General features: G+C 46.9%; 1 protein-coding gene and 1 pseudogene across 1 annotated transcript; both read left to right on the top strand.

The window, feature by feature from the left end:
- The first annotated feature begins 580 nt into the window (after window positions 1-580).
- On the top strand, window positions 581-27,667 carry PRPF8 (pre-mRNA processing factor 8). Its single transcript, XM_001504332.5, has 43 exons — window positions 581-925; window positions 1,127-1,237; window positions 1,705-1,873; window positions 3,098-3,262; window positions 3,352-3,570; window positions 3,694-3,906; window positions 4,271-4,396; window positions 4,496-4,601; window positions 6,038-6,228; window positions 6,358-6,477; window positions 6,560-6,749; window positions 6,883-7,002; window positions 7,103-7,237; window positions 7,588-7,717; window positions 8,109-8,305; window positions 8,435-8,641; window positions 8,770-8,933; window positions 9,316-9,442; window positions 9,564-9,756; window positions 10,032-10,219; window positions 10,378-10,616; window positions 10,839-10,985; window positions 11,169-11,379; window positions 11,580-11,696; window positions 19,029-19,276; window positions 19,382-19,561; window positions 19,750-19,885; window positions 19,995-20,164; window positions 20,320-20,449; window positions 20,570-20,716; window positions 20,879-21,039; window positions 21,344-21,535; window positions 21,798-22,035; window positions 22,166-22,294; window positions 23,198-23,311; window positions 23,393-23,566; window positions 23,844-24,037; window positions 24,794-25,033; window positions 25,132-25,273; window positions 26,449-26,589; window positions 26,731-26,870; window positions 26,974-27,176; window positions 27,328-27,667. The coding sequence occupies exons 2-43, from the start codon at window positions 1,138-1,140 to the stop codon at window positions 27,480-27,482; spliced, it is 7,008 nt and encodes a 2,335-aa protein (XP_001504382.1). The 5' UTR covers window positions 581-925; window positions 1,127-1,137; the 3' UTR covers window positions 27,483-27,667.
- On the top strand, window positions 12,755-13,417 carry LOC138916298 (small ribosomal subunit protein uS8-like; annotated as a pseudogene).
- Window positions 27,668-27,948: the final 281 nt, after the last annotated feature.

Here is a 27,948-nt window from a genome sequence, read left to right as displayed (position 1 = left end):
GCTAAATCAGATTCAAAGTTATTACCAAAGGATGGAGCAAGAGGGATCGGAAGTGAAACAAGAACAGGAGATGGACAGCAATTTAGGTAGCAAGACAGGCAGAGCCTGAGGGAGTCAAAAAGCATTTCTAGGGTGTCCACTATACACTCCATAGTGTAATCACTGTCAGCTAGAGAAAAGAGGAATGGAGGGGGAGTGGGGAAAAGACACCCAACAATGTTGTTCCACAAGGCCTCTTTTATTTTTCTGGGTTCACTGACGAACTCTTCCTTGACTTCATAGGTAGGGTTAAATGCCCTGCCCCTGAACTCCGGTACAGGGAGTTCACACCGCATTGTAAGAACCTAGTTCTTGTCTGCCTTCCCGCTACCCTGTGGGCTCCGTAAGGCTGGCTTTTTCCCTGCTGTATTCCCAATCCCTGATACATAGCGGGCATACCTCATGCTCAACAAACGATGGCTGAATGGATGAACGAATGTATGAACAAAGGACTAATTGACTCGGAGTTAGTATTGCACCTCAAGTATACCCTTATGAGACTAGACACAGAATAATATGCAAATTTTGACAAATTTATTAGAAATCTAGAAGCCTGGATATCTCGCCGTCCCCCGCCAGACGTGCTTAAGACTGGTAGTCCTGCTAGAAACCGCAGACACAGCCTCGGAAAGGCGGAAGGCGGGGCCTGCGCCTCCTCCGACCACACCCCCTCGCGTTCAAATCCTTCCGCCTATAGACCCGCCCTTTCGGCCCGACGTGCAACTCTAACTGGTCAGCTCTTCAATCCATCTGAGCGTTTCGACGTCTATTGGATCAACTGCTGAAGTAGGGTTGCGCACTTCCCGGCGCTGGGAACGCAGAGCGGACGTAGGCTTGCCGCCATTGCGTCGCGGAAAAGCGGCCGTCTGTGCGAGGGGCTGTAGGGGTGCGTGACGGGCTTTAAGGGCCGGGCTGCGGGAGGCGGGGTGGGGTCGAGCCGAGCGGCCGGAGGGATTGGGCAGGGTCGGGCTGGGCGAACTCTGAGCGAGGCGGGGCTGCGGGCCGGGTGTCTCGACGCGTTCCTGCTGCACCCCTTGTGGGCCCGGGCCCTGTGGCTCGTTAATTTTTTTCTTCCGCCGCCCCGCAGATTCTCCGGGCATGGCCGGAGTATTTCCGTACCGAGGGCCGGGTAACCCGGTTCCCGGCCCTCTAGCCCCGCTGCCGGACTACATGTCGGAGGAGAAGCTGCAGGAGAAAGGTGAAGAACGCGTGGGGGCCCTGGGCTTGTGGGGGCGGGTATGCGCGTGCGCGCGGCGGGTTTGAGGCCCTTCTCTCTGTTTTGGCAAGTGTCAAAACAATAGGTGTCAATTCTATTAGCCCTACTTATTTTTCCATCTAATCGAGTCTTGAAAAGCGTCTGTTATTTGCAGGCACTGATCCAAGCAGTAGGGATGCAGACGAAACTCCTGCCCTTATAGGGTGTAAATTAACAAGGAGGGAGATAGACAATAAAAACTTTAAAAGAATTTGTAACAGAGACGTCAGCCGGTGATAAATGTGATGAAAGAAAAAATAAAGCAGAGTGAGATGACAAGAGAATTGGCAGGCAGCTCTCCAGCTGTATGCGCACGCCTCCCTCGTCCAGACAGGAGCTTACCTGAGGACACGAGGTGGGAGTGACTAGGCTAAGGGTGTGCAGTCCTTTAAACTGAGGTGTCTTTGTAGCCCGAAAATGGCAGCAATTGCAAGCCAAGCGCTATGCAGAAAAGCGGAAGTTTGGATTTGTGGATGCTCAGAAGGAAGACATGCCCCCGGAACATGTCAGGAAGATCATTCGAGACCACGGAGACATGACCAACAGGAAGTTTCGCCATGACAAAAGGGTCTACTTGGGGTAAGGAACATCGTGGAATTACTTCATTTGGAGCTTGGCCCCTTTCCCTTCTCCCTGTCCCATAGGTTGCAATCCTGGGTAGCTGCTTTGTCATTTTGGGACAGGAATCCTCTGTGACAGCCCATCTTGGTGGTTATAAAAGAAGGGAGAAAACCACAAGAGTTCTGTGACAATTTCCAGATCTTCCAGTTAGGCTTTTTAAAAAAATTTTTAATTAATTAATTAATTTATATTTTGGGTGAGGAAGAGTGGTCCTGAGGTAAGATCTGTGCCAGTCTTCCTGTATTTTGTATGTGGGATGCCACCACAGCATCGTTTGATGAGCGTTTTGTAGGTCCATGCCCGGGATCCGAACCTATGAACCCCGGGCCGCTGAAGCGAAGTGCACGAACATAACCACTACATCACTGGGCCAGCCCCCAGTTAGGCTCTTTATTGCCCTGATTTTTCTTCTTGGTCTGGGGACTGGAGGTCTAATTTGTCCCACTGATGCTGTGATAAGATGTTCCTATCTTTGAGTGAGGTGGAGCCCAGAGCAGGACACTTGATGCGTTCTTGTTGCCTGTAATCCTCAATCACCAGAATTCTGAGGTTCTGGATGTTTAACTCCCGAGGCTTCTCTACTCTTGCTTTCCTGTGGCCCCAAGCTGAGTGAGTACAGGTACAAATGCCTTACCAAATCCCTTTTCTATTTGGACACAAAAATGTTAGCCACTTAGTGAGCTGGTCTAAGACAGACATGGAAGTTTTGTTTATTTCCAAAAAAAAAGAAAATTATTTTTTCAAGAAATGTGCTAGGTGCTAGGGATATAGCAGTGAACAGGGAGTAATGGCTTTTGTGGAGCTTACAGTCTAGTGGCATGACAGACGTGAGACAAATGGTTACAATAAAGTATGGCGAACATTTTATTACTATTATTTATGGGAGGGTACAGAGAGAATAGAATGTGTGACAGCCTGAAAGCTGTCTTTGGAGGGACAGCTGTTGATTTAGAGGGACTGAAACCCAGTATTTTGGGACTGAAGTTTAAGAACAAGAGTGGCACAATTGGAGAGAGGGAGGCAGAGTTTCTGGTCCTGGAGAGCCTGTCTGTGTTTTGGAGTTTCGACTGGAGGCAGGGTTTTTTGTGGAAAGTGGTACTGTGATACCGTGTGGCTTCTCTGCACAGTACCAGTAGCAGAACATCTTGTCATTTCTAATCATCTCTCTTCCTAATGTTGCAGCGCCCTGAAGTACATGCCTCACGCAGTCCTCAAGCTCCTGGAGAACATGCCTATGCCTTGGGAACAGATTCGGGATGTGCCTGTGCTGTACCACATCACTGGAGCTATTTCCTTTGTCAATGAGATTCCCTGGGTCATTGAGCCTGTCTACATCTCCCAGTGGGGGTGAGATAGGGCTGGAATATGGTGTGTGGTGGTGGTGGTGGTTGTGGAGCATTGGGTGGAAACTGTTGTGTGACATTGTTCGCTTCCAGGTCAATGTGGATTATGATGCGTCGAGAAAAAAGAGACAGGAGGCATTTCAAGAGGATGCGTTTCCCCCCTTTTGATGATGAGGAGCCACCTTTGGACTATGCTGACAACATCCTAGATGTTGAGCCACTGGAGGCCATTCAGCTAGAACTGGACCCTGAGGAGGATGCGCCCGTGTTGGACTGGTTTTATGACCACCAGCCATTGAGGGACAGCCGGAAGTAAGTGATGGTTGGAGTTACCACTCCTGTGGGAAATCCACAAGGAGTCCTGGGAGAACAATAGGTAGTATGGCTTGGCTAGCTGATAGACCTATCTGATATGGGCACTTCTTTTTTTTCTAGGTATGTGAATGGTTCCACTTACCAGCGCTGGCAGTTCACACTGCCTATGATGTCCACTCTCTACCGCCTGGCCAATCAGCTCCTGACAGACTTGGTAGATGACAATTACTTCTATTTGTTTGATCTGAAGGCCTTTTTTACTTCTAAGGCGCTCAACATGGCCATTCCTGGAGGCCCCAAATTTGAACCTCTTGTTCGAGATATCAATCTTCAGTAAGTAGAAGGGAATAGAGATTTTAGGCATCTTGACTTGGATAAAATCTAATCTTGATCCTTAAGAGCTCATTGTATGGGGCTGGCCCCGTGGCCGAGTGGTTAAGTTCGTGCACGCCGCTGCAGGCGGCCCAGTGTTTCGTTGGTTCAAATCCTGTGCATGGACATGGCACTGCTCATAAAGCCACGCTGAGGCAACATCCCACATGCCACAACTAGAATGACCCACAACGAAGAATGTACAACTATCTACTGGGGGGCTTTGGGGAGAAAAAGGAAAAAAATAAAATCTTTTAAAAAAAAAAGCTCATTGTAGCTTCTACAGTTTCCAACTAGCCTGCTTATCCTTGATTTTGTGCCCTAGGGATGAAGACTGGAATGAGTTCAATGATATTAACAAGATCATCATCCGGCAGCCTATCCGCACTGAATACAAGATTGCTTTTCCTTACTTGTACAACAACCTTCCACATCATGTCCACCTCACCTGGTGAGAAAACTAGAACACAGCTGGGGTAAAGGAGAAGGCTGGTGGCATTTAGATTGGGCCTGGGCAGGAGCGCCTTGGCTGACTCTTCTTTCCTTTTAGGTACCACACACCTAATGTTGTGTTTATCAAAACGGAGGATCCTGATTTGCCAGCTTTCTACTTTGATCCTTTGATCAACCCAATTTCCCATAGGCACTCCGTTAAGGTGAGAGGAAGGGACATTTGACCTCAGCTCTTCCAAGAAGAAATTTCCTCATCATGGCTGAAGTGTTATTAGATAAAAATGCAGCTAGAGGGAGATGTGTTTTCTGTCCAGTTAAGTGTTCCCCTTGAGCTACAAGCTAATTTGAGAGACACTTGGCTCAAACCGAGTTATTGGTGTAATCTTGGTTTCTGTGATAATCTGTCTGGGCTGTATCATTACTCCTCTGAGTCTCTCTGTATAGTCTATTCTGATTTGTTTCCATTGTGTTCTTTTTTTCTTTAATTCCTTTTATTGAGGTATAATTCACATATCATACAATTCAACCATTTAAAGTGTACAGTTTAGGGACCGGCCCCGTGACCAAGTGGTTAAGTTTGCACGCTCTGCTTCTCCAGCCCAGGGTTTCGCTGGTTCGGATCCTGGGTGTGGATATGGCACTACTCGTCAGGCCATGCTGAGGCAGCATCCCACATGCCACAACTAGAAGGACCCACAACTAAAATATACAACTATATACTGGAGGGATTGGGGGAGAAGAGGCAATTAAAAAAAAAAAAAAGATGGGCAACACTTGTTAGCTCAGGTGCCAATGTTTAAAAAAATAAATAAAATAAAATAAAAAAATTAAAGTGTACAGTTCAGTGCAACTGTCACCACATACAATTTTAGAACATTTTCATCACCCTGAAAAGAAATCCCATATCCATTAGCAGTCACTCTCCATTTCCCCTGAACCTCCCTTACCTAGGCAACTATTAATCTGTAGTCACAAGTCGCTTAATGATGGGGACACATTCTGAGAAGTGCATTGCTAGGCCATTTCGTTGTTGTATGACCATTCCAGAGTGTACTTACACAAAACTAGGTAGTATAGCCTAGTACACGCATAGGCTATGTGGTACTAATTTTATGGGACCACTGTTGTATATGCCATCCATTGCTGACTGAAATGTTATGTAGCATGTGACTGTACTTTCTATCTATAGATTTGCCTTTTCTGGACATTTCACATAAATGGAATCATATAGTATGTGGTCTTTTGTGACTGGCTTCTTAACACTTAGAATGTTTTTGATACTCACCCATGTTCCATAGTGTGCTTAACATGAATAGCTTTCCTTTCTCAAGCCCAGTTTTTGGAGCTTGGGCAGGAAGTGATTGCAGTGTTTACCTCTTATGGTATTGGAGCTCCTTTGGGAGGGCTTTGATGGAGAGCCAGTTGGGGTGTGAGGAACGATGCTTGCTTTCCTAGTTGGCCCTGGCTTGTTCTCTGCTCCCTTGGCCCCCTTTGCCCTGGCCCTTTAGGCCTTCTTTTGTCAGGCAGCCCAGTTTCCATGGCAGATGTAGCCACTGTGCTTGGCCCCAGAGAGTTTCCCTTTCATCCCAAGTGTGCTCAGTTCAGTGGGAGCTGAACCCTTGGGGGGTTCTCCTTTCAGAGCCAGGAACCATTGCCGGATGATGATGAGGAGTTTGAGCTTCCAGAATTTGTGGAGCCTTTCCTGAAGGACACACCCCTCTACACAGACAATACAGCCAATGGCATTGCCCTGCTGTGGGCCCCACGGCCCTTCAACCTCCGCTCTGGTCGCACCCGTCGGGCCCTGGACATCCCCCTTGTCAAGAACTGGTGAGGCTTCTATCTGGGGGGATGTGTAGTGGGTGTGTAGGAGAAAAGACTCCAACTGGGTGGGGATGCAGCCTTTACCAGCGTGGCTGGAAGGAGAGATGGGCCAAGATGGTGCACTCGTTTTCTCAGGTATCGGGAGCATTGTCCTGCTGGGCAGCCCGTGAAAGTGAGAGTCTCCTACCAGAAGCTGCTTAAGTACTATGTGCTGAATGCCCTGAAGCACCGGCCCCCTAAAGCCCAAAAGAAGAGGTAAGGTGCCTGAGTGCGCCTGCTCAGACTTCTGTTGCAAGCATAATCAGGAGGTTAACTCTCCCTCTCCTTCCCACCCCAGGTATCTGTTCCGCTCCTTCAAAGCCACCAAATTCTTTCAGTCCACGAAGCTGGACTGGGTGGAGGTGGGGTTGCAGGTTTGCCGCCAGGGCTACAACATGCTCAACCTTCTCATTCATCGTAAAAACCTCAACTATCTGCACCTGGATTACAACTTCAACCTCAAACCTGTCAAGACGCTCACCACCAAGGTGCCTGCATTGGACCTTGAGTCTCTTGGGCTTGAGGGATGGACTGGTTTTGCTCTGGCCCCTGAGGAGGGCATACATCCAGTTGGGACCATTGCTGATTAATGTTTTTTTCTATTCTTGGCATCTTTCCCAGGAAAGAAAGAAATCTCGTTTTGGGAATGCTTTCCACCTGTGTCGAGAAGTTTTGCGTTTAACTAAGCTGGTGGTGGACAGTCACGTGCAGTATCGATTGGGCAATGTGGATGCTTTCCAGGTGAGGCTAGATAGGCCCAATCCCTTTCCCAGGTCGGGAAGCCGGGGCTGATCACGGAGCTGGCCCTAGCTTAAAGCCTGATGGGGCAATTGTGTTGCAGCTGGCGGATGGGTTGCAGTACATCTTTGCCCATGTGGGGCAGCTGACGGGCATGTACCGGTACAAATACAAGCTGATGCGGCAGATTCGCATGTGCAAGGACCTGAAGCATCTCATCTATTACCGCTTCAACACGGTGGGACCCTGCCCTCATACACTAACTTTCTCAGATGCATTGTGATTTTTAGATTTGGTCAGGGCTCTTTCCAGGAACCTGTTTGGAGAGAGGCTCTGAGTGTGTCATTATTGCCCCGAGTTTGTGAATCTCAGCACTTGCCCCAAAAGCCCGCCTTTAGGTCTAAAAAGGGAATCTCAGTTACTGGTTTCTACCTAAAAATTTCTCACTCCATTTTAGTTGTTGAGGTCCCAGAGTTTTTCCATTTTTTCTGCTTCACTGCCGTACACGTGCTCCTCCTTTGCACAATTTTCTATTGTTGTCTAAATGAATTGCTAATTTGTATTTTTGACTTCTGCTTGGGATCATAGGGTCCTGTAGGGAAGGGTCCTGGCTGTGGCTTCTGGGCTGCTGGCTGGCGAGTCTGGCTCTTTTTCATGCGTGGTATCACCCCTTTGCTGGAACGATGGCTGGGCAACCTCCTGGCCCGGCAGTTTGAAGGTGAGTAGTTTTTTCTGTGTCCAGTTTCTCCCATTATCGCTTCAAGGATAGATCATGTGTGTTCTCATTCTGTCCCCTGCCCTTGGTGAGACTGTAAAGATCCCTTCCTGTTGGATTTTCTCTCCGTCCCATTCTCCAATGAGTCTGACCTGGTATTCTGTTTCTTGGGCTTCTCTCTGAGGCCTTGAGGCAATCATGCATTTGCAGGATGGAAATTTCTCAGAAGCATAGCTGTAAATATCTGTAGTAGCTTGTCTTTTTGCACCTGCTGGGCACATGGATGCTTTGTTTATACTTACTGAACTGATTTTGTTGTAACCATGGTTGGTGCGGAAGAAGGTAGAGACTTATTAAAAGCAACAAATGTTGCTTTTATCACTTTCACTTCTAGGCCGACATTCTAAGGGGGTGGCAAAGACTGTAACAAAGCAACGAGTGGAATCTCATTTTGACCTTGAGCTTCGGGCAGCTGTCATGCATGACATTCTGGACATGATGCCTGAGGGGATCAAACAGAACAAGGCCCGGACAATCCTGCAGCACCTCAGTGAAGCCTGGCGCTGCTGGAAGGCCAACATTCCCTGGAAGGTGGGTGTCTCCTCAACTCCGAGGAGACATGGACATCATCTTCCTTGGGTTAGGATTATCACCCCCAGACTCTCTTGGGGGAGCCGTGTGGCTCTCATCACCTTCTCATTGTGCCTTGTTCACATTCAGGTCCCTGGGCTGCCAACACCCATAGAGAATATGATCCTTCGATATGTGAAGGCCAAGGCTGACTGGTGGACCAATACTGCACATTACAACCGAGAACGGATCCGCCGTGGGGCCACTGTGGATAAGACTGTTTGCAAAAAGAACCTGGGCCGCCTCACCCGGCTTTACCTGAAGGCAGAACAAGAGCGGCAGCACAACTACTTGAAGGTTGGGCAGAGTAGGCTGGGCTGGGTGCTGGGGCGTGGGCAGGAGGGTGGACTGCAGAGTTGGAACCATACCTTGTCCTGGAGGGATTAGGCTACAGTAGGAAGCTAATTATCATGTCCACTTTGCAGGATGGGCCTTACATCACAGCAGAGGAAGCAGTGGCAGTGTATACTACCACTGTGCATTGGTTGGAAAGCCGTAGGTTCTCACCCATTCCATTCCCCCCGCTTTCATACAAGCATGACACCAAGTTGCTCATCTTGGCCTTGGAGCGGCTCAAGGAAGCTTACAGGTGAGGAGTGGAGTAGATACGTTCCTGTGGGAAGGTGATGGGTCAGAATGGCATCAAAGTCAGAGTCTAAAGAAAGTAGGTTTAGAGGCCGGCCCCAAGGCTGAGTGGTTAAATTTGTGCACACCGCTTCAGTGGCCTAGGGTTTCACCGGTTTGAATCCTGGGTGCAGACATGGCACCGCTCATCAAGCCCTGCTGAGGCGGCATCCCACATGCCACAACTAGAAGGACCCACAACTAAAAATATACAACTATGCACCGGGGGGCTTTGGGCAGAAAAAGGAAAAATAAAATAAAATTTTAAAAAGTAGGTTTGGCCTCAGTTCTTTCTGGGTTTGACTTCCTCTTGGTTTTCCCATTCACCTTTCCTGTCGTTTTGTCAGTGTGAAGTCTCGGTTAAACCAGTCTCAGAGGGAGGAGCTGGGTCTGATTGAGCAAGCCTACGACAATCCCCACGAGGCATTGTCCCGCATCAAGCGTCACCTTCTCACGCAGAGAGCCTTTAAAGAAGTGAGTGAGAATAGCATAAAGCAAAGTTTTTTTGGCCGTGCTATTTGTTCATGGCACCTAGGGTGGCAGGTTGCCTCAGGTGATTGCTGGATTGGTGTGAGCCATCTTCCCTGTCCCACAGGTGGGCATTGAGTTCATGGATCTCTATAGCCACTTGGTGCCAGTGTATGATGTGGAGCCACTGGAGAAGATAACTGACGCCTATCTGGACCAGTACCTGTGGTATGAAGCTGACAAACGCCGTCTTTTCCCACCCTGGATCAAGCCTGCTGACACAGAACCACCACCTCTTCTTGTTTACAAGTGGTGCCAAGGTAAAACTTTCCTGGGATTGCCCCTTGAGGAAGGGAGGTGAATTGAATTCAAGATTCTCATCCGCGCAGCATAATTAGTTTACTCTCTTACCACGTGGTGCCAGGGAAATAGTGTTGATGTTAAATTGAGCAAAGCTGACACCCCTAGCGATCCAGATGAGTGAACGGAGTGGTCGTGGGATATGATGGGGTAGTGGACTATGATAGCTACCATAGGCACTAGTCACAAGAGAGAATTTCTAACCTGCTGGAGACCTGTCTTACCTTCTCCTCAGGCATCAATAATCTGCAGGACGTGTGGGAGACAAGTGAGGGCGAGTGCAACGTCATGCTAGAATCACGCTTTGAGAAGATGTATGAAAAGATCGACTTGACCCTGCTTAATAGGCTGCTGCGACTCATTGTGGACCACAACATAGCTGACTACATGACAGCCAAGAACAACGTCGTCATCAACTATAAGGTGTGTCTTGGAGGCAGGGTAGCAAGGAATCAGGGGCAAACTGTCTGGCACACTAAGTTAAGATTTGTTGAGGGGAAGATAGAAGAGAAGGGGCCTTGGAGAAGCCCGGGACATGGCCATGGGTTAAGAGTTGTTAAGAGTTATGTTTTTCTTTCTAGGACATGAACCATACGAATTCATATGGGATCATCAGAGGCCTGCAGTTTGCCTCGTTCATTGTGCAGTACTATGGCCTGGTGATGGATTTGCTTGTGTTGGGATTGCATCGGGCCAGTGAGATGGCTGGACCCCCTCAGATGCCAAATGACTTTCTCAGTTTCCAGGACATAGCCACCGAGGCTGCCCACCCCATCCGTCTCTTCTGCAGATACATTGATCGCATTCATATTTTCTTCAGGTGAGGGCTTGCCAAGACTCTTACCCTGCAAGGCTTTGAGGCATACGCCTGCCTCTGGAAGTGGCTATTGTATCTTAGTGGACTTCGTGCTAGGTTGGGCTCTAAAATGGAATGAAGTCCCCTGAGTGGGTTGGGGGTTGGAGATTGGCTCCATCAGTGAGCTGTAGGTCTCATGAGGTTCCAGTGTATTTGGGCCTCAGCAATACACCTTGCCTGGTCTAGGTTCACAGCAGATGAGGCTCGGGACCTGATCCAGCGTTACCTGACAGAGCACCCTGACCCCAACAATGAAAACATCGTTGGCTATAATAACAAGAAGTGCTGGCCCCGGGATGCCCGCATGCGCCTCATGAAGCATGATGTCAACTTGTGAGTCTAATTTGGGGCTGTAGGAGCTGCAAGGAGCCTGAGGGACCCAGAGAGCAATTAGAGGGGATTTATGAGGTTGGACCTGGGTGGGAGGAATGAACTCTGTAGGGATATCATCGGTTGGGCCTTTGAAGGAAAGTTCCTTCCAGGAGACTGATGTGACCATATGTTCTTTGTGGGCAGGGGTCGGGCAGTGTTCTGGGACATCAAGAACCGTCTGCCACGGTCAGTGACTACCGTTCAGTGGGAGAACAGCTTCGTGTCAGTGTACAGTAAGGACAACCCCAACCTGCTGTTCAACATGTGTGGCTTTGAGTGTCGCATCCTACCTAAATGCCGCACCAGCTATGAGGAGTTCACCCACAAAGATGGGGTCTGGAACCTACAGAATGAGGTACATCTTGGGAAGGGGTTAGGAGTGGAATGGTCACCCCTGTACCTCCAGGGTAAATGGGGATGAGGAATATTGGCACATCTTTTCATTATCAGTCAGTTGAGCCTTGTTGGATGGGTAGGGCTTAGTGGTTGGCTTAGAGTTGGTCTTTGCTCTTGTGGCAGTTCCAAAGACAAGTTAACCTTGACCTTGTGGTTTAGGTTACCAAGGAGCGGACAGCTCAGTGTTTCCTGCGTGTGGATGATGAGTCAATGCAGCGCTTCCATAACCGTGTGCGTCAAATTCTGATGGCATCTGGCTCCACCACCTTCACCAAGGTATATAAGGCAGGCAGCCCCAGCTTTCCTCATGTCCTCCGCCCATCTCACATCCCTTGTTACTCTTCCCTGCTTTGTTCTTTCTTCCCAACTTTGCCTCAGTTTACCAGTCTCTGTGATTTTTTTTTTTTAAAGATTTTATTTTTTTTTCTTTTTCTCCCCAAAGCCCCCCGCTACATAGTTGTATATTCTTCGTTGTGGGTCCTTCTAGTTGTGGCATGTGAGACGCTGCCTCAGTGTGGTCTGATGAGCAGTGCCATGTCCGCGCCCAGAATTCGAACCAACGAAACACTGGGCCGCCTGCAGCCGAGTGCGCGAACTTAACCACTCGGCCACGGGGCCAGCCCCCCAGTCTCTGTGATTTTTGATATAGCAGGCTATACCAAAAATTTGAGTCTCAAATCAACACACAATTATTTTCTGAGAATTCTCTATGGGAATTCTGCAGCCTACTTCTATGTAGTTGTCATGACTCTAAGGCAAGAGTAGAAGTTGGATTCTTTAATTTGAACAAAAATCACCATTTTTGCCTCTTCCCAGGGGCTTGTTATCCAAGTCATGTAGCTCATCTTTTTTTTAAAGATTTGCACCTGAGCTAACATCTGTCACCAGTCTTCTTTTTTTTCTCCTTCTGCCCAAAGCCCCCCAGTACATCGTTGTATATTCTAGTTGTAAGTCCTTCTGGTGTGCTATGTGGGACACCGCCTCAGCATGGCTTGATGAGTGGTGCTAGGTCTGTGCCCAGGATCCAAACCCTGGGCTACTGAAGCAGAACGTGAGAACTTAACCACTCGGCCACAGGGCCAGCCCCTGTAGCTCGTCTTTTAACCAGTTACGTAGTAGGCATCTTAAAAAGCAAGGAGCCCGGTGGTGTAGGGGTTGAGTTCACGTGCTCAGATCCTTCATGTGGACCTAGCACTGCTCATCAAGCCGTGCTGTGGCAGCGCCCCACATACAAAATAGAGGAAGTTTGGCACAGGGGTTAGCTCAAGGCTGATCTTTCTCACCAAAAAAAAGCAAGTATAACTAGTTATCTCAGTGTTCGTTTTCCTTTCAGTTGCTTCCAAAGGCCCAGCTGAAGGCGACTAGAATTGAGGAAGTAGTCTGAGGATTAGTTAACTGTGTATACTTTAGTTTTTGCAAGGTTTAAGAAGTCACCTTGCTTTTTCTGTTGTCTTTCAGTGCCACCATATGGTGCACATGAACGTCCTGGCTGACGCTCTCAAGAGCATCAGTAATGCCTAAAAGAGAAGGAAACGTCAGATTCTTAATAGGCTGTGCTCCAAAGTCGTTGTCCAGTTGCTAACATCCAGTGATAGTGAGGCAAAGTTATACTGGTGAATTTGAAATCATTGATCATCAGAGTCGGGAAAACTGAATTTCACAGGCAGGTTAAACAATTGTGGTGTGATCAGCCCCAGATTTGATGTGCAACTCAGGTTTAGAATAATGGCAGAATAATCTCCTGCCCCTCAGTTTGGTTTCATTGTACTGACAACTTCAGTTGGTATCAGGGACCATGAAGAAGCAAGACAGAAAACAGAGGGAAAATCCCGGGATTTTTCTAGGAGTCTAATACATACCTAGAAATATAATGTGGAACTGGATTTAAAAAACAAGAAAAGGTCGTCTCATCTTGGTTCCCTTTAGAATAACTCATAGCTGTAGCATTTTTCTTTTATTCTGATCTTCACATCCCTTTAAATATACAGCATATAAAATGTGTTTTAAATTTTTTAGTAATGCTTCTGTTAAGAATGTATTTTCTTAATATTCCATATCTAAAATCTCTCATGATACATTCTTTTGGAGTATAGTGCAAGGAAGACTTTTTTTTTGAAGATTTATTCCTTCCAAGGGTCTGATATTAAGAATTTTGTATCTCGTTCATTCCACTGATGTTTGTTGATAATTACTGTGTTCAAGGCATTATGCACACACTACATGTAAGATAGAGTCTGTCTTCATTGAGCTCACCTACTTAGTTGGAGAGACAGATGCATAGTCAAGAGAACTGTGATAGGACGTGGTGTTTATACAGCTGTTGTATTATTTGGGAAACTGAGAACACTCGAGTTAATGACTCTAGCCCAGTCTGGGAGAAGGAGAGGAAAGGCGTCTTGAAAGAAGTAACAAGTGATGAGGGAGGGCGTTCCTTCCGCCAGGGGTTAAGGAGAGGTGACTAGCGTGGTATATGTGGAGTATAGAAAGTTCAGTTTACTGGAGTAAAGTTGTGGAGGGGGACTCCTAGGAGATGGAGGCTGATAGATAAGCAAGAGCCAGATCACAGAGGGCTTTGCACGCCTCGCCTCAGTAAGAATCCTGTGAGGGTCATAAGCACGGGAATGACTTTCTCAGATTTCTGGGTTGGGTGGTTCACTCTTGCAGCTGTGGGGGACGATGGATTTAGAGGGGTAGGATGGGAGATGAGGTTTGGGGACTACTGAAGTGCAGATAAAAGTGAGGAGAGCAGTGAAAGTAGAGATAAAGAGAGGAAGAGATAAGATAAGTAGTTAGCAGGTAAAATCATAGCTGCATTTTGGTGGGATGCCAGAGGGAAACGAAGTCGTCAAAATATTCAGCTTTTGGCATGGGTGACTAAGTGGATGTTGGTCCCACCAACTGGAAGGCTGCAGGAAAAAGAGCAAGTTTAGGAAGGAACATAAACAAAATTAGTTTAGGATGTAGAAAGTTTGAGGTTCCTGAGAACATCCAGATGGAGGTGTCCAGCAGGCATTTATTAATGTCATATTTCTTCTAGTCCAAGATAAATATATACGTGTGTGTTTGTGTTTTTCCCTCTTCGTGGTGCCTCTTAAATTGGTGGCCTCTTAGATTTGATGAAAAATAGTATGAGATTGAAGATCCAGGGAGAGAAATGCCATGAGAAAGAAAGAGCAGTCAGGGGTAACTGAGGTTCCTATCGCATGTCCAGGTGGAGATACTTTACAGTCTGAAACTTGGAGATGTCTGGATTGAACATGTAGATTTAGGAATGTCTCAGCATAAAGGAGATGGTTGAAAGCTTGAGTGAGCAAGATTATCCAGGGAAAGTGTAAGGAGTGAGGAGAGCAGAGCCATAGGGAACACCGATTAGCAGTGTGGCCAGACTGGGAGGATACCGGGTCGTGGGTGCCAAGGCTGTCAGCAATTGGGGCGGGCACTTAACAGTGTCAGTTGCCTAAGAGCATTTCAGTTAGATAAGGCCTGAAAAGTATCCATTGGATTTGACAGCCAGGACGTCATTGGTGACCTTAGCAAGAGCTGTTTCAGAAATAGTGGGGATAGAAGCCAGATTGCGGTGGGTGAGGCTTTATGGGAAGTGAGGGAGTGGAGACAGCAAGGGCTGTTTATTTGCCAGAGCTGGAGTAAGAGGAGGAAGGACATTAGATGCCACCTAGAGGAAGATGTAAGTCAAGGCAGGTATTTTTTTAACGGGAGTGACTTGAGTATGTTTACATTAAGAAGGAGCCAGTCGAGGTTCAGAGTGCAACAGAGAAGTGTGATGAGTGATGGAGGAGTTGAGTAGGGGTAAAGGGCAAGCAGAGGGAAACATCCTCTGAACCTGATAGAAAAGAGGTCTGCATAGATGTGACTGAAGATAAGTTTAGTGGGGAGGTAGAACAAATCTTGAATTTTTCAGCTTTGCCTGGGCTAGGGTGAGGGGCATGGGGTGCTGGACTTGAGCACAGTGGTGAGGGTATGACAGGAGTGTTGAAGAAACTGTGCCGAGGGCCCGGAAGGGTTTCGAGAAAATGCAGATAACTGTGAGAAGATGTGAATTCCTCCTAAGTACTCAGCATGGAGAAAGTCAATAGAGTGTGGTGGTGATTTAGTTTTGGGGTTTTGCCACAGGGCTGTTGTGGCATGGATTGGATGCACCGGAAATGGGTGCTGGCCTCTATTGGACTCCTGGATTATGGGAGGGGAGAGAAGGAAGAGACCAGTGGCCTAGGGGAAGAAATGTTGGGATCAAGGGAATAGATATGTAAGAGGTAAGAGCCTGAGTGATGGAGGAATGTCAGAGGTTAGGGAGACGGTTGACAACAGTGGTTAGAATAACGGGTTCTGGAGTCAAATTGAGTTCAGATCATAGTTCTACCACATTACTAGTTGGACCTTGGGCAAGTCATCCACTCTGGGCCACAGTTCCCTCATCCACAAAATGGGAAGACTAATATATTACCTAGCTCAGAGGGCTTTAGTGAGAATTAAATAATGCATATAATAAGCTATATTATTTGATAAATTGCTAAGTAAATGTTTGCTCTCATTGATGAGAGGAATCAGAGATTATGTTCAGATAGTAGAATATTGTTTCCTGAGGTGCATTACGGTAAAGCAGTTCTTGTATTAAACGTTCCTGGTCTTCCGAGGTTGATAATAGACAGGAAATCTCCAGAAGGGCTAGAGGTGCCTGGGCCTTCTGGCCTTCTTCTTGTCCTCTCACGTTCTCCTTCCCCCTTGGGCTCTCTCGTAGTCATTGCTGCCACTGCCACTTGAGGTGCTGCCACTGTTCCTGCATTAGGTATATGCAGTACTAGCCCAAGCGTGGAGCCAGGACCCTTCTCTTCAGTCCTGGTAGCAGCTATGGAATAAGGCTAGAACGTTTAAACACGGCTAGATAAGGGCCAGGAATAACAGGAGGAAAACAGAGGTGCACATAGTTAGATAACCTGACTTAGAAGGTCCAGCCAACTTGCCTTGGCTTGTGAAGGACCATGAGGCTGCCTTTCTGCTTAGTTCCCTGCCTCCCCACAACCAGTCCTCTCACCAGAGACTGCTTCAAGCATGTCTAGATGACTTGAAGTCTAAAGCTGAGAAAGAGAGAGAGACCTCGAGAGAACATCTTTGCCTAGCAATAGATCTCTACTCTTTTCTGTTTTCGTTTTTATTTTACATTATTTATTTATTTTTAAAGATTTGATTTTTTTAGAGCAATTTAAGGTTTATAATAAAATTGAGAGAGGAAAACAAGAGATTTCCCATGTACTCCCTGCCCCCACACATGCATAACTTCCCCATTATCAACATCACTCACCTGAGTCGTAAATTTTTTTTTTTACCAAGGATGAACATACATTGACACATCAGAATCATCCAAAGTCCATAATTTACCTTAGGGTTCACTCTTGGTGTATATTCTACGCATTTGGACAAATGTATTGTGACATATATTCATCATTATAATACCATACACAGTATTTTCGCTGTCCTAAAAATCCTGTTCTCTGCGTGTTCATCTCTCCCCTGCCACATACATTTACACTTTTCTTTTCTTTTTTTCTTTCTTTCTTTTTTTTTTTTTGGTGAGGAAGATTGGCCCTGAGCTAACATCTCTGCCAATCTTCATCTGTTTTATGTGGAATATGGCTTGATGAGCAGTGCTACGTCCATGCCTGGGATCCAAACCAGCAAACCCTGAGCTGCCGAAGCAGAGCTTGCAAACTTAACCACTATGCCACTGGGCTGGCCCCACATTTACTTTTAAATGGGAAAAAACTTTGTCTAATGTACCATAGTTCAAAATGATAAAGTAAAAGTTCCCATTAATTTTTCTACCAATTTCCTTTTCACAAAAAGAAATTAAATACTAACAAAACAAAGAAAATACTCTGAATTCCATCATCCTAACATCAGTTTTTATTTTTCCACATTCTCTTCCAAGTCGGTCATGTCATGTGATGGGCAAGTTATATAAATTGAATTTGTTTCTTTTATGAAGACTTAAAAGCATAACGTGTGTAAAGTTCTTACCATGGTACCTAGTACATGTAGACACTCATTAAATGTTATTTGCCTTCCTCCGTCCCCTCATCCCCAGGAACTTGTGCTATTCTTAAATATGGGACTCCTTGGGAATTCACATTACCCCCCTCTGGGAATAAAGCACTGGTAACTGCAGCAGAACTGGATGTTCTGTGACACAAAGGATACAGCTGGAGAGTCCAAGGACCAAATACAGTCAGAGAACTTAGCCTCAGAGTTGTCCTGCTGGAGTCTCTTTGCCTTTACCCCTAAATCTAGCCCATTCTGGCCCCTGGCCCTCATTTCTATAGTTCTTTTGGCTATGTTGTCTCATCCTGAGTGTAAGCTAGATGCTCACTCTAGCTTTTGTGATTTGATTAGGCCATTAACTCACGCCACAGTCCCTTCATCCTGCCTGTCTGAATACTACTATTTGCTCAAGACAAGTTTCTTTTCTTTTTTTTTTTTTCGCTGAGGAAGATTTGCCCCGAGCTAACATCTGTTGCCAATCTTTTAGCTGCTTTGGCCTCCCGAACTCTAGTCTCTTCAATTCACTGAGGCTATTGGGTGCTGTTTCTGTTACCCCTCAATGTATGCAGCTTGGAAACTGCCACCAGGCAGTCAGCTGGGGCAGTTGTACGGCTCACTTCATTTGTTTCCCTTTTCTCAAGAGTCATAATCTGTGCTGCCTGTTTGTCAGTTGTCTGAAAATACTGTTTGATATGTCTCATTTAGTTTTCTCGTGGTTTATAGTGGGAAGGCAATTTCTCTGGCCCCATTAGTTTTTATTCCCCCCCATTAGTTTTTCCTCCCAGTTAATTTTTAATAGTTTTTCTCATCTTCCTTTTCCACCCACCCCAGGATTACTTACTGAATTTGATACCGGCAACCACTAATCCACTTTCTGTCTCTGTGGATTTGCCTCTTCTGGACATTTCATATAAATGGAGTCACACTATGTGTACCCTTTTTTTGTCTGGCTTCTTTCACTTAGCATGTTTTCAAGGTTCATCCATGTTGTAGTATGTATTGGTATTTCAGCCGTTTTTGTGGCTGAATAATATTTCATTATATAGATACACCACATTTTGTTTATCCATTTGTCAGTTGATGGACATTTGAGTTTGTTCATTTTGCTGCTATTATTTGTATACTCATAATGCTATTATTTGGCTATTGTGAACATTTGTATACACGTTTCTGTGTGGACATGTGTTTTCATTTTCTTGGGTATATATCTTGGAGTAGAATTACTAGGTCATATGGTAACTCTGTTTAACCTTTTAAGGAACTACCAGACTGTTTTTTAAAAGGGCCATTCACATTCCCCCCAGCAGTATATGAGAGTTCATTTTTTCCACATCCTCACCAACACTTGTCACTGTCTGTCTTTTAATTATATCCTGTGTAGTGGGTATGAAGTGGTATCCCGTTGTGGTTTTGATTTATACCTTCCTAATGATGTTGAGTTCAAATCTTTTTGAGAACTAGGGACAGGGTAACTAACTAGATCAAGTAGTCGCCAGCGTGTCCTCCACCCGCCAGTGGCTCCTCTGTAATTTACTTCTTTCCCACTGTATTCAGATTGTGAATAAGTGGAACACCGCTCTCATTGGTCTTATGACGTACTTTCGAGAGGCTGTGGTGAACACCCAGGAACTCCTGGACTTGCTGGTGAAGTGTGAGAACAAGATCCAGACACGTATCAAGATTGGCCTCAACTCCAAGATGCCGAGTCGGTTCCCTCCTGTTGTGTTCTACACTCCTAAGGAGTTGGGGGGACTCGGCATGCTCTCAATGGGCCATGTGCTCATCCCTCAGTCTGACCTCAGGTAGGACTTGCCTGAAAATGTTGCTAGACCCTGAGGGAAGGGAATGTTTCTTTACTTCTAAGTTTATTTGTTTTTTCCCCTAATCTTGGTTGTGCCCCAAAACAGGTGGTCCAAGCAGACAGATGTAGGTATTACACACTTTCGTTCTGGAATGAGCCATGAAGAAGACCAGCTGATTCCCAACTTGTACCGCTATATACAACCATGGGAGAGTGAGTTCATTGATTCTCAGCGGGTCTGGGCCGAGTATGCACTTAAGAGACAAGAGGCCATTGCTCAGAACAGGTAGGCATCAGTAGTCCTGTTGGGGGTGACCTTTGAGGCCTGCATGGAGGGCAGGGGAAGAGCGTGCCATATTGTTATGGAAACAAGGAAGGAGGTTCTACATCTGACCTGGTTATCCTTGACCAGGGAGGAATGCTGAGCTCTTCATATGAGCACATGTTTGACTTTGATCTTTTTATCTTTGGCAGACGATTGACCTTAGAAGATCTAGAAGATTCATGGGATCGTGGCATTCCTCGAATTAATACTCTCTTCCAGAAGGACCGACACACCCTGGCTTATGATAAGGGCTGGCGTGTTCGGACTGACTTTAAGCAGTACCAGGTACATGGAGGGGATAATGGAGAGATTTTCCCTGAATTAGGAGAATGGTCATGCTGGCACCTTGGGCAGTAGGCACTCAGAAGGTGACTGTACCTACCTCACCATCTAGGTTTTGAAGCAGAACCCTTTCTGGTGGACACACCAGCGGCATGATGGGAAGCTCTGGAACCTGAACAACTACCGTACAGACATGATCCAGGCCCTGGGTGGTGTAGAAGGCATCCTGGAGCACACGCTCTTCAAGGGCACTTACTTCCCTACCTGGGAGGGGCTTTTCTGGTGAGGATTCTCCTCTCCCCTATCTTAACCTTCCGAGCTCCTCTCTTTTGTGCCTTTATGGTCTATTATGTTTCCTAGACAGTCACCCCCAGAGGGTCACTAGTGCTCTGAGAGATGGCAGGATATCACTTTACGTGGTCTCTTCTGCTTCCCAGGGAGAAGGCCAGTGGTTTTGAGGAGTCTATGAAGTGGAAGAAGCTAACTAATGCTCAGCGATCAGGATTGAACCAGATTCCCAATCGTAGATTCACCCTCTGGTGGTCCCCAACCATCAACCGAGCCAACGTGAGTGTCACTGGTAGACATAGGAGATGGGGAAATGAAAACAGATCTTTCTCCTTCCTTAATTATGCCCTGAGAACCAAAGTCTCTTGATCTCTAATGTCACTGTCTTTTTCCTGTCAGGTATACGTAGGCTTTCAGGTGCAGCTGGACCTGACAGGTATCTTCATGCATGGCAAGATCCCCACCCTGAAGATCTCTCTCATCCAGATCTTCCGAGCTCACTTGTGGCAGAAGATCCACGAGAGCATCGTTATGGACTTGTGTCAGGTAGGCTAGAATTGAGGGGAGAGGATGCCACAAAAAGCCAAGTCGGCTTGCTCAGAAAGTCCACCCTGGAGGCTCTAGAGGATGAGACCACGTTACCTTAAGTTCTATAAGCCCTAAGTGGGCTTCCTTAACTACTCATAACCTTTCCACCTTTGCCTCCAGGTGTTTGATCAGGAACTGGATGCACTGGAAATTGAGACAGTGCAAAAGGAGACAATCCACCCCCGAAAGTCCTATAAGATGAACTCCTCCTGTGCAGATATCCTGCTCTTTGCCTCCTACAAGTGGAATGTTTCCCGGCCATCATTGCTGGCAGACTCCAAGTAAGTGCCTTAGGACCCAGCCCTAGTCATCCAGGAAGCTTAGTTTACTGCTTTTCTAGCAGTACTAATTTAGGAATCGTCTTGCCTGCCTTTCTTTCTAACTTGGAGCCCGTGCTACGCCTGGATCCTAGCTATACTGCCAGCGAGGTCTGCTGATTCTTTGGGGGTCTTACTGATCTGGAACAGGCAGAAGGGTTGGTTTTGAGATTTAGATGTAGTGATTGAGAATTCTTGTGGTTCTGGGGACATTGGTTGTGCTGGTGACTTCCTGGAGCCTGGACTGCTGACTCCTTTCCACCCTCAGGGATGTGATGGACAGCACCACCACTCAGAAGTATTGGATTGACATCCAGTTGCGCTGGGGGGACTATGATTCCCATGACATTGAGCGCTACGCCCGGGCCAAGTTCCTGGACTACACTACAGACAACATGAGTATCTACCCTTCACCCACAGGTGTGCTCATTGCCATTGACCTGGCCTATAACCTACACAGGTATGTTGGGGCTCAGAAGCATGTATTTTCCATCAGCCTCATAGTTGAATGTACATGTTTTTTAGTTTGCCCAGGTGAGATGAGGTTTGGACCTTTCCTCCTCTGGGTCAGTGACTCTTCTCTGCCTTCATGTACATGAGCAGCACTTGTCAGTCTGGCCAACAGTCTTTTCTTCCTCTCTAGTGTTGCACTTTGCCTCGTTCCTTTATTCCTGGGGCTGCCAGCCTGCCCTTAACTTTTCTTGCCTCTTCCCCCCTCACAGTGCCTATGGAAACTGGTTCCCAGGCAGCAAGCCTCTCATACAGCAGGCCATGGCCAAGATCATGAAGGCAAACCCTGCCTTGTATGTGTTACGTGAACGGATCCGCAAGGGCCTGCAGCTCTATTCATCTGAGCCCACTGAGCCCTATCTGTCCTCTCAGAACTATGGTGAGCTCTTCTCCAACCAGATTATCTGGTTCGTGGACGACACTAATGTCTACAGAGTGACTATCCACAAGGTGAGAGTTAGAGTTAGGGGCGGGGGACTCTGTTTCCCTACGGAAGGGTAATAGGGCAAGTGTGTACATACTGGGATGAAGGCAGGATGGTTGTGTCTAGGCCATGCTAACTGATGTAATTATTCTTTAGACTTTTGAAGGGAACTTGACAACCAAGCCCATCAATGGGGCCATCTTCATCTTCAACCCACGCACAGGACAGCTGTTCCTCAAGATAATCCACACATCTGTGTGGGCTGGACAGAAGCGTTTGGGGCAGGTGAGCAAGTTAAAGGATAGAGAAGCTGTAGAACTTTGCTGCCTCTTATTCTTTGGTATGTGGGAGAGTATGGCTGTGGGTGTGAGAGAGAGAATCTCCTGTTTCTCACTTTGAAAGATTGAGAACATCGTATTTGAACTTTTTGCCTGAATTACTTAAGAGGGAAGTATTTTCCTATAGGAAGTCCAAGAGTGTGTGAGGTCCTTCATTACCTACCAGCTGGTCTTTCTGCTTCCTGAGTCTTCCATCTCTATCCTATCTGGAAGAAGGCTAGCAAAAATCATTTTTCTAAAAGGAACAAGCATTCTTAAAATGTTGCTTGCACCAGTTCTGCTCTCTGCCTCAGAGCCTTGGTAGCCTCTCCCTCCTTGCTAAATGAGCTCTTCTTTGGTTTCCTGGATACTTGCTATTAGGCTGGGCTGTCACCTGCCCAGCCACAGTTTCTCTTCCTTTGTAGCGTGTTTCTTCTTGAATCAGTCCAGGATCCTAGTGTCCTAAAACCCAGATGCTCATCTCCATCTCTGTAGCTTTGCTTGTATATCTTTCTACAATGAACTCTCTTATTTCCTCTGTAAATCGCAGTCTTACTCATCTCTTAAGACCTGTTTCTTTGTACAGCTTTTTATGACGTTTAGCCTTAATTTCTTTTGTCCCTTACATGGTGTAGGATGTAATCAAATACTGGCTTGTGGTATTACCTTGTATGAGTTTTGTCCAGCCAGCTAGGTTGAAAACCCCTTTTGGGCAAGGCTATTTGGCACTTTTTCTGTCCTTCTGAAGTACCTAACATTCAATAGCAGTGCTCAATGGAAACATAGTTTATTTCCAGACTAGGATCTTCTGTTTTAGTTGACCTGGGAGAGTGGAAACTCAATGTCCATTTTTTTCTCTCTTGCTTTTTAGTTGGCTAAGTGGAAGACAGCTGAGGAGGTGGCTGCCCTGATCCGATCTCTGCCTGTGGAGGAGCAGCCCAAGCAGATTATTGTCACCAGGAAGGGCATGCTGGATCCATTGGAGGTGAGAGGTGGATGAGGTAGAAGAAAGGAGGGCTGAGATCGATGGGTTCTGTTTCTAATCTTGAACTTGATTTTCTGCCAGGTGCACTTGCTGGACTTCCCCAATATCGTGATCAAAGGATCAGAGCTCCAACTGCCTTTCCAGGCTTGCCTCAAGGTGGAAAAGTTTGGGGATCTCATCCTTAAAGCCACTGAGCCCCAGATGGTTCTCTTTAACCTCTATGATGACTGGCTCAAGACTATTTCATCTTACACGGTATGAAGCCACCTCATGAAGAGGGTTACTCTAAGAGGAGTGGGTTTGGGGCCACGAGAAGATCCTGTGCCTTAGCTTTTCCCACAGGCTCCTTATGGGGCCTTTTTACATGTTCAACCTGTGAATGGGACAGTGACTGTGCTCTGCATATCGAGTTGACTCATGGTGTGGGTATAGAGTTTGAAATCAATTCCTGGGTTCCCTGAAAGGGTAGGATCATGGGCGGGAAGAACATCAAGTGGCTGACTTCCCTCTCCACTGCCACATCTCTTCCCAGGCTTTCTCCCGCCTTATCCTGATTCTGCGTGCCCTGCATGTGAACAATGACCGGGCAAAGGTGATCCTGAAGCCAGACAAGACTACTATTACAGAACCACACCACATCTGGCCCACTCTGACTGACGAGGAGTGGATCAAGGTGGAGGTGCAGCTCAAGGATCTTATCTTGGCTGACTACGGCAAGAAAAACAAGTGAGCAGGGTTGGTGGGGAGACAGATGGAAGGTCCAGAAAAGGTGAAATGAGGGGCTCAGTGTATGGTTTCTGGATTTTTTGAAACATTTAGGCTCAGAAGTTTCTCAAGAAATTGTCCTGGAGATGCCTGTAGAAGAGAGGCGGGCAGTGTGTTCAGATAGTGTGGGAAGTGTCTGTGTTTTGGGGCTTCAGTCTGACTCTTGGTCATTGTTTCTCGGCGGAGCCACTGTTGCCATATTGAGCAGGGCATTTCTTTACTGTCCACACATTACAGGTCTGGTCATCCCAGGCCCCCAGGTACCACTGCTAATAGCACACACACAGCTTCTTTCCTTCTTTTCCCTGCTATTGTGGCAACAATGCCACATTCTGGCAATAATGCTACAAAAATGTCCATAGATTTCCAGATACCCCCTAGGGTGACTGACAGTACCAGTATTAGCTCTGGCTGAGAACGTGTTCTAGGGTTTCTGTTTTTGAGAATTGTCCTGTGCCAGGGCACTTTTTGTCAAGGAAAAGTGCAAGGTATGGATGTTGAGCAGGTTTGAGCATGGCTGAAAGTGCACAAGCACACAGACATCCTGGGATGTGACGAATCTTATTAGTATACCTCCAGTTCACACTTTTGCAAGCGTCACTTGAGATTATCTGGGTTAGGAGTATGGGCTCCCCTGTCCCACCAAGTTACACTCTTGCCATTGAGGCATGTGACCAAGGGGAAGGGATCCTTGTGTGACCCACACTGTCCCCACAGTGTGAATGTGGCATCACTGACACAATCAGAAATTCGAGACATCATCCTGGGTATGGAGATCTCAGCACCGTCACAGCAGCGGCAGCAGATAGCTGAGATTGAGAAGCAGACCAAGGAGCAGTCACAGCTGACTGCAACACAGACTCGCACTGTCAACAAGCATGGTGACGAAATCATCACCTCTACCACCAGCAACTATGAGACCCAGACTTTCTCATCTAAGACCGAATGGAGGGTCAGGTATTGTAAGGGGCGGGAGGGGTAGGAATGGAAAGGCCTACTGGTGCTACCTAAGATTCTTGGATGGAAAAGTGCTGACGTTCCCTACGTGTTCTTAGGGCCATCTCTGCCGCCAACCTGCACCTAAGGACCAATCACATCTATGTTTCATCTGATGACATCAAGGAGACTGGTTATACCTATATCCTTCCCAAGAATGTCCTTAAGAAATTCATCTGCATATCTGATCTTCGGGCCCAAGTGAGTGTGCTCAACTAGGCCACAGTGTGTCCCCAACATTTATGTGCCTAAAACTCACCTGAGAATTCCTGAAACTTGGGGTGCTTGTTTTTAAGATTCGTGGATGAGTAAATACACAAGGATAGCCAAAACAACAAGGAGGGGTTTGGCCCCCACCAGATATTAAAATATTACAAAGCTATGGCAGTCAAGAGAATGATGTCTCATTGGCCCAGAAGTTATTTGAAGAGAATAGCGTATAGTCAGAAACAGCTTCATGTGTGTATGGTGTTGTGTATCACATCTGTGCGGTTAAGGATGCTTTATGATACTGAAACAGGAAAAGGAAACTAGATCCTGCCTATCACACCACTTAACAAAAATAGACTCCAGGTGGAGTAAAGATCTGAATGTAAAGTACCAAACTGTACGGTATTGGAAGAATATTTATTACCTGAATATTGGGATAGCCTTCTTAAACGAGACACAAAAGACCAAACCATTATCAAAGTTACTAACTCGTGTGTGACAATAAAAACAGGAAGAGTTGCATAACTGTTAAGACACAATGGATTAGGATCTAAAATAGGGAATTTTCAGAAGTTGATTTTAAAAAAGATACTGTAGAAGAATGGGCAAAGAATACAAAGATATTTCAGAAAGGAACTATAGATGACAAATAGAATATGAAAGATGCTCAACTTTAGTAGTAATCAGGGAAGTTCATAATTTATAAACCATCAATTTGGGGCCTCAGGTTGGTGAATTTGAAAGGATTGTTAATATGTGATGTGGGCAAGTTTGTAGGAACGTGGGTTGGTCCTCTTTGTTGATGGCGATGTAAAATTTAAAATACCACCTAGTGCTGGTTTTAAAAATGTGTTCGGCTTGTGAAAATTCACGAGTTGTGTGCTTGTGTGCTCATTTGTTTATGGACACTGTACTTAAATAATTTACTGGGGAATGTGTGAGCAGTGCAGACTGCTGGACCCCGCTCAAGAGATTCTGATGTAAGTCTGAGATGAGATTCACGTCTAACATTTTGAACAAGCCCTCTGGGTGATTCTGATGCAGATCTGAGCACACTTAGAGAAATTGTCCTTGTTCCTGGAGAAGGGAATGAAACGCAGGGCTGACAGCCCAGAGTGTGGGCTGGTACTAAGAATCTCTTTGGTTCTTGACTCTCTTTTCTCCAGATTGCAGGATACCTGTATGGAGTGAGCCCACCGGATAACCCCCAGGTGAAGGAGATCCGCTGCATTGTGATGGTGCCACAGTGGGGCACTCACCAGACCGTGCACCTGCCTGGCCAGCTGCCCCAGCATGAGTACCTCAAGGTCAGTGGGGGTGTGGGAGAATGGAGGCTTTCTGCTCTGCTGTCAGGGTGGTGGAGGGAAAGCTGGCATGTTACTCTCACGGGTGGGATTCCTATCTGCAGATGGGGCTGTAAATAGCTTTTCACTGCTCTTTGCCTATAGGAGATGGAACCCTTAGGTTGGATCCACACTCAGCCCAATGAGTCCCCCCAGCTATCACCCCAGGATGTGACCACCCATGCCAAGATCATGGCTGACAACCCATCTTGGGATGGCGAAAAGACCATTATCATCACCTGCAGGTGGGCTTGGGCCCTCTTAGGAGGAAGTATGGTGGGGAGGCATTGCAGGCCAGGGCCCAAAATGGTGGCCTGAGCTCCGACTCTGTCCTCATCTCTCTTCCAGCTTCACACCAGGCTCCTGCACACTGACAGCCTACAAGCTGACCCCCAGTGGCTATGAATGGGGCCGCCAGAACACAGACAAGGGCAACAACCCCAAGGGCTACCTACCCTCGCACTACGAGAGAGTCCAGATGCTGTTGTCAGATCGTTTCCTCGGCTTCTTTATGGTCCCTGCCCAGTCCTCGTGGAACTACAACTTTATGGGTAGGTGGGGGAGCACAGGGAAGTGGGGATGGGGTTAGGCCATCGCCCTTAGCACCTGAGGCCCGACTCTAGTTTGGAAGATGGCGCAGGGGCCTGGGCTGGGTGAGGCAGGTGGACTTTGTTAACACTGGACATTTCCTTCTACCCCAAGGTGTCCGGCATGACCCCAACATGAAGTACGAGCTGCAGCTGGCAAATCCCAAAGAGTTCTACCATGAGGTGCACAGACCCTCCCACTTCCTCAACTTTGCCCTCCTGCAGGAGGGTGAGGTCTACTCTGCCGACCGAGAGGACCTCTATGCCTAGTTGTTTCCTCACTTCCTCCTGCTTCAGACTCCGCAAAGGCTGGAGCCTTTTGCCCTCCCAAGAAAAGCTGGTGACATTCAGCAGCTTGGCCCCTTTTCCTTCTATTTTGTGTTTGTTGTGTTGTTGATCTCCTGATGGCTTGCAGTCCTGAACAAAGTGTAATAATAAATTTTGTACAAATGGGAGTGTTTGAGGGTTTTTTCCCCTTGTGCTCAGATTATGGTTGAAGGGATGGCAGGAGGCCGGACTTGTTTACAGCAAGGTACTGGGGTCAGCCTCAAAAGGACACAAGGCTTCCCAGGAGCTGTGAGGCTAAACACCCCCTAGACTCAGGCAACTGCTGGTGGGGTCATGGCGGTTGGGCATTCACACTCCTGCTTCCTTGGCCACATTGGCCATTTTCCCTCCAAAATACTTGGAAACCATCACCCTTCTTCAACATCCCTTGGAGCAGTCCTTGCCGTTT

Source organism: Equus caballus, chromosome 11 (genome assembly GCF_041296265.1).
Source record: "Equus caballus isolate H_3958 breed thoroughbred chromosome 11, TB-T2T, whole genome shotgun sequence".
Lineage (NCBI taxonomy): Eukaryota > Metazoa > Chordata > Mammalia > Perissodactyla > Equidae > Equus > Equus caballus.
Note: the sequence above shows the minus strand (reverse complement) of the source record. Positions and strands in the feature narration are given on the sequence as shown.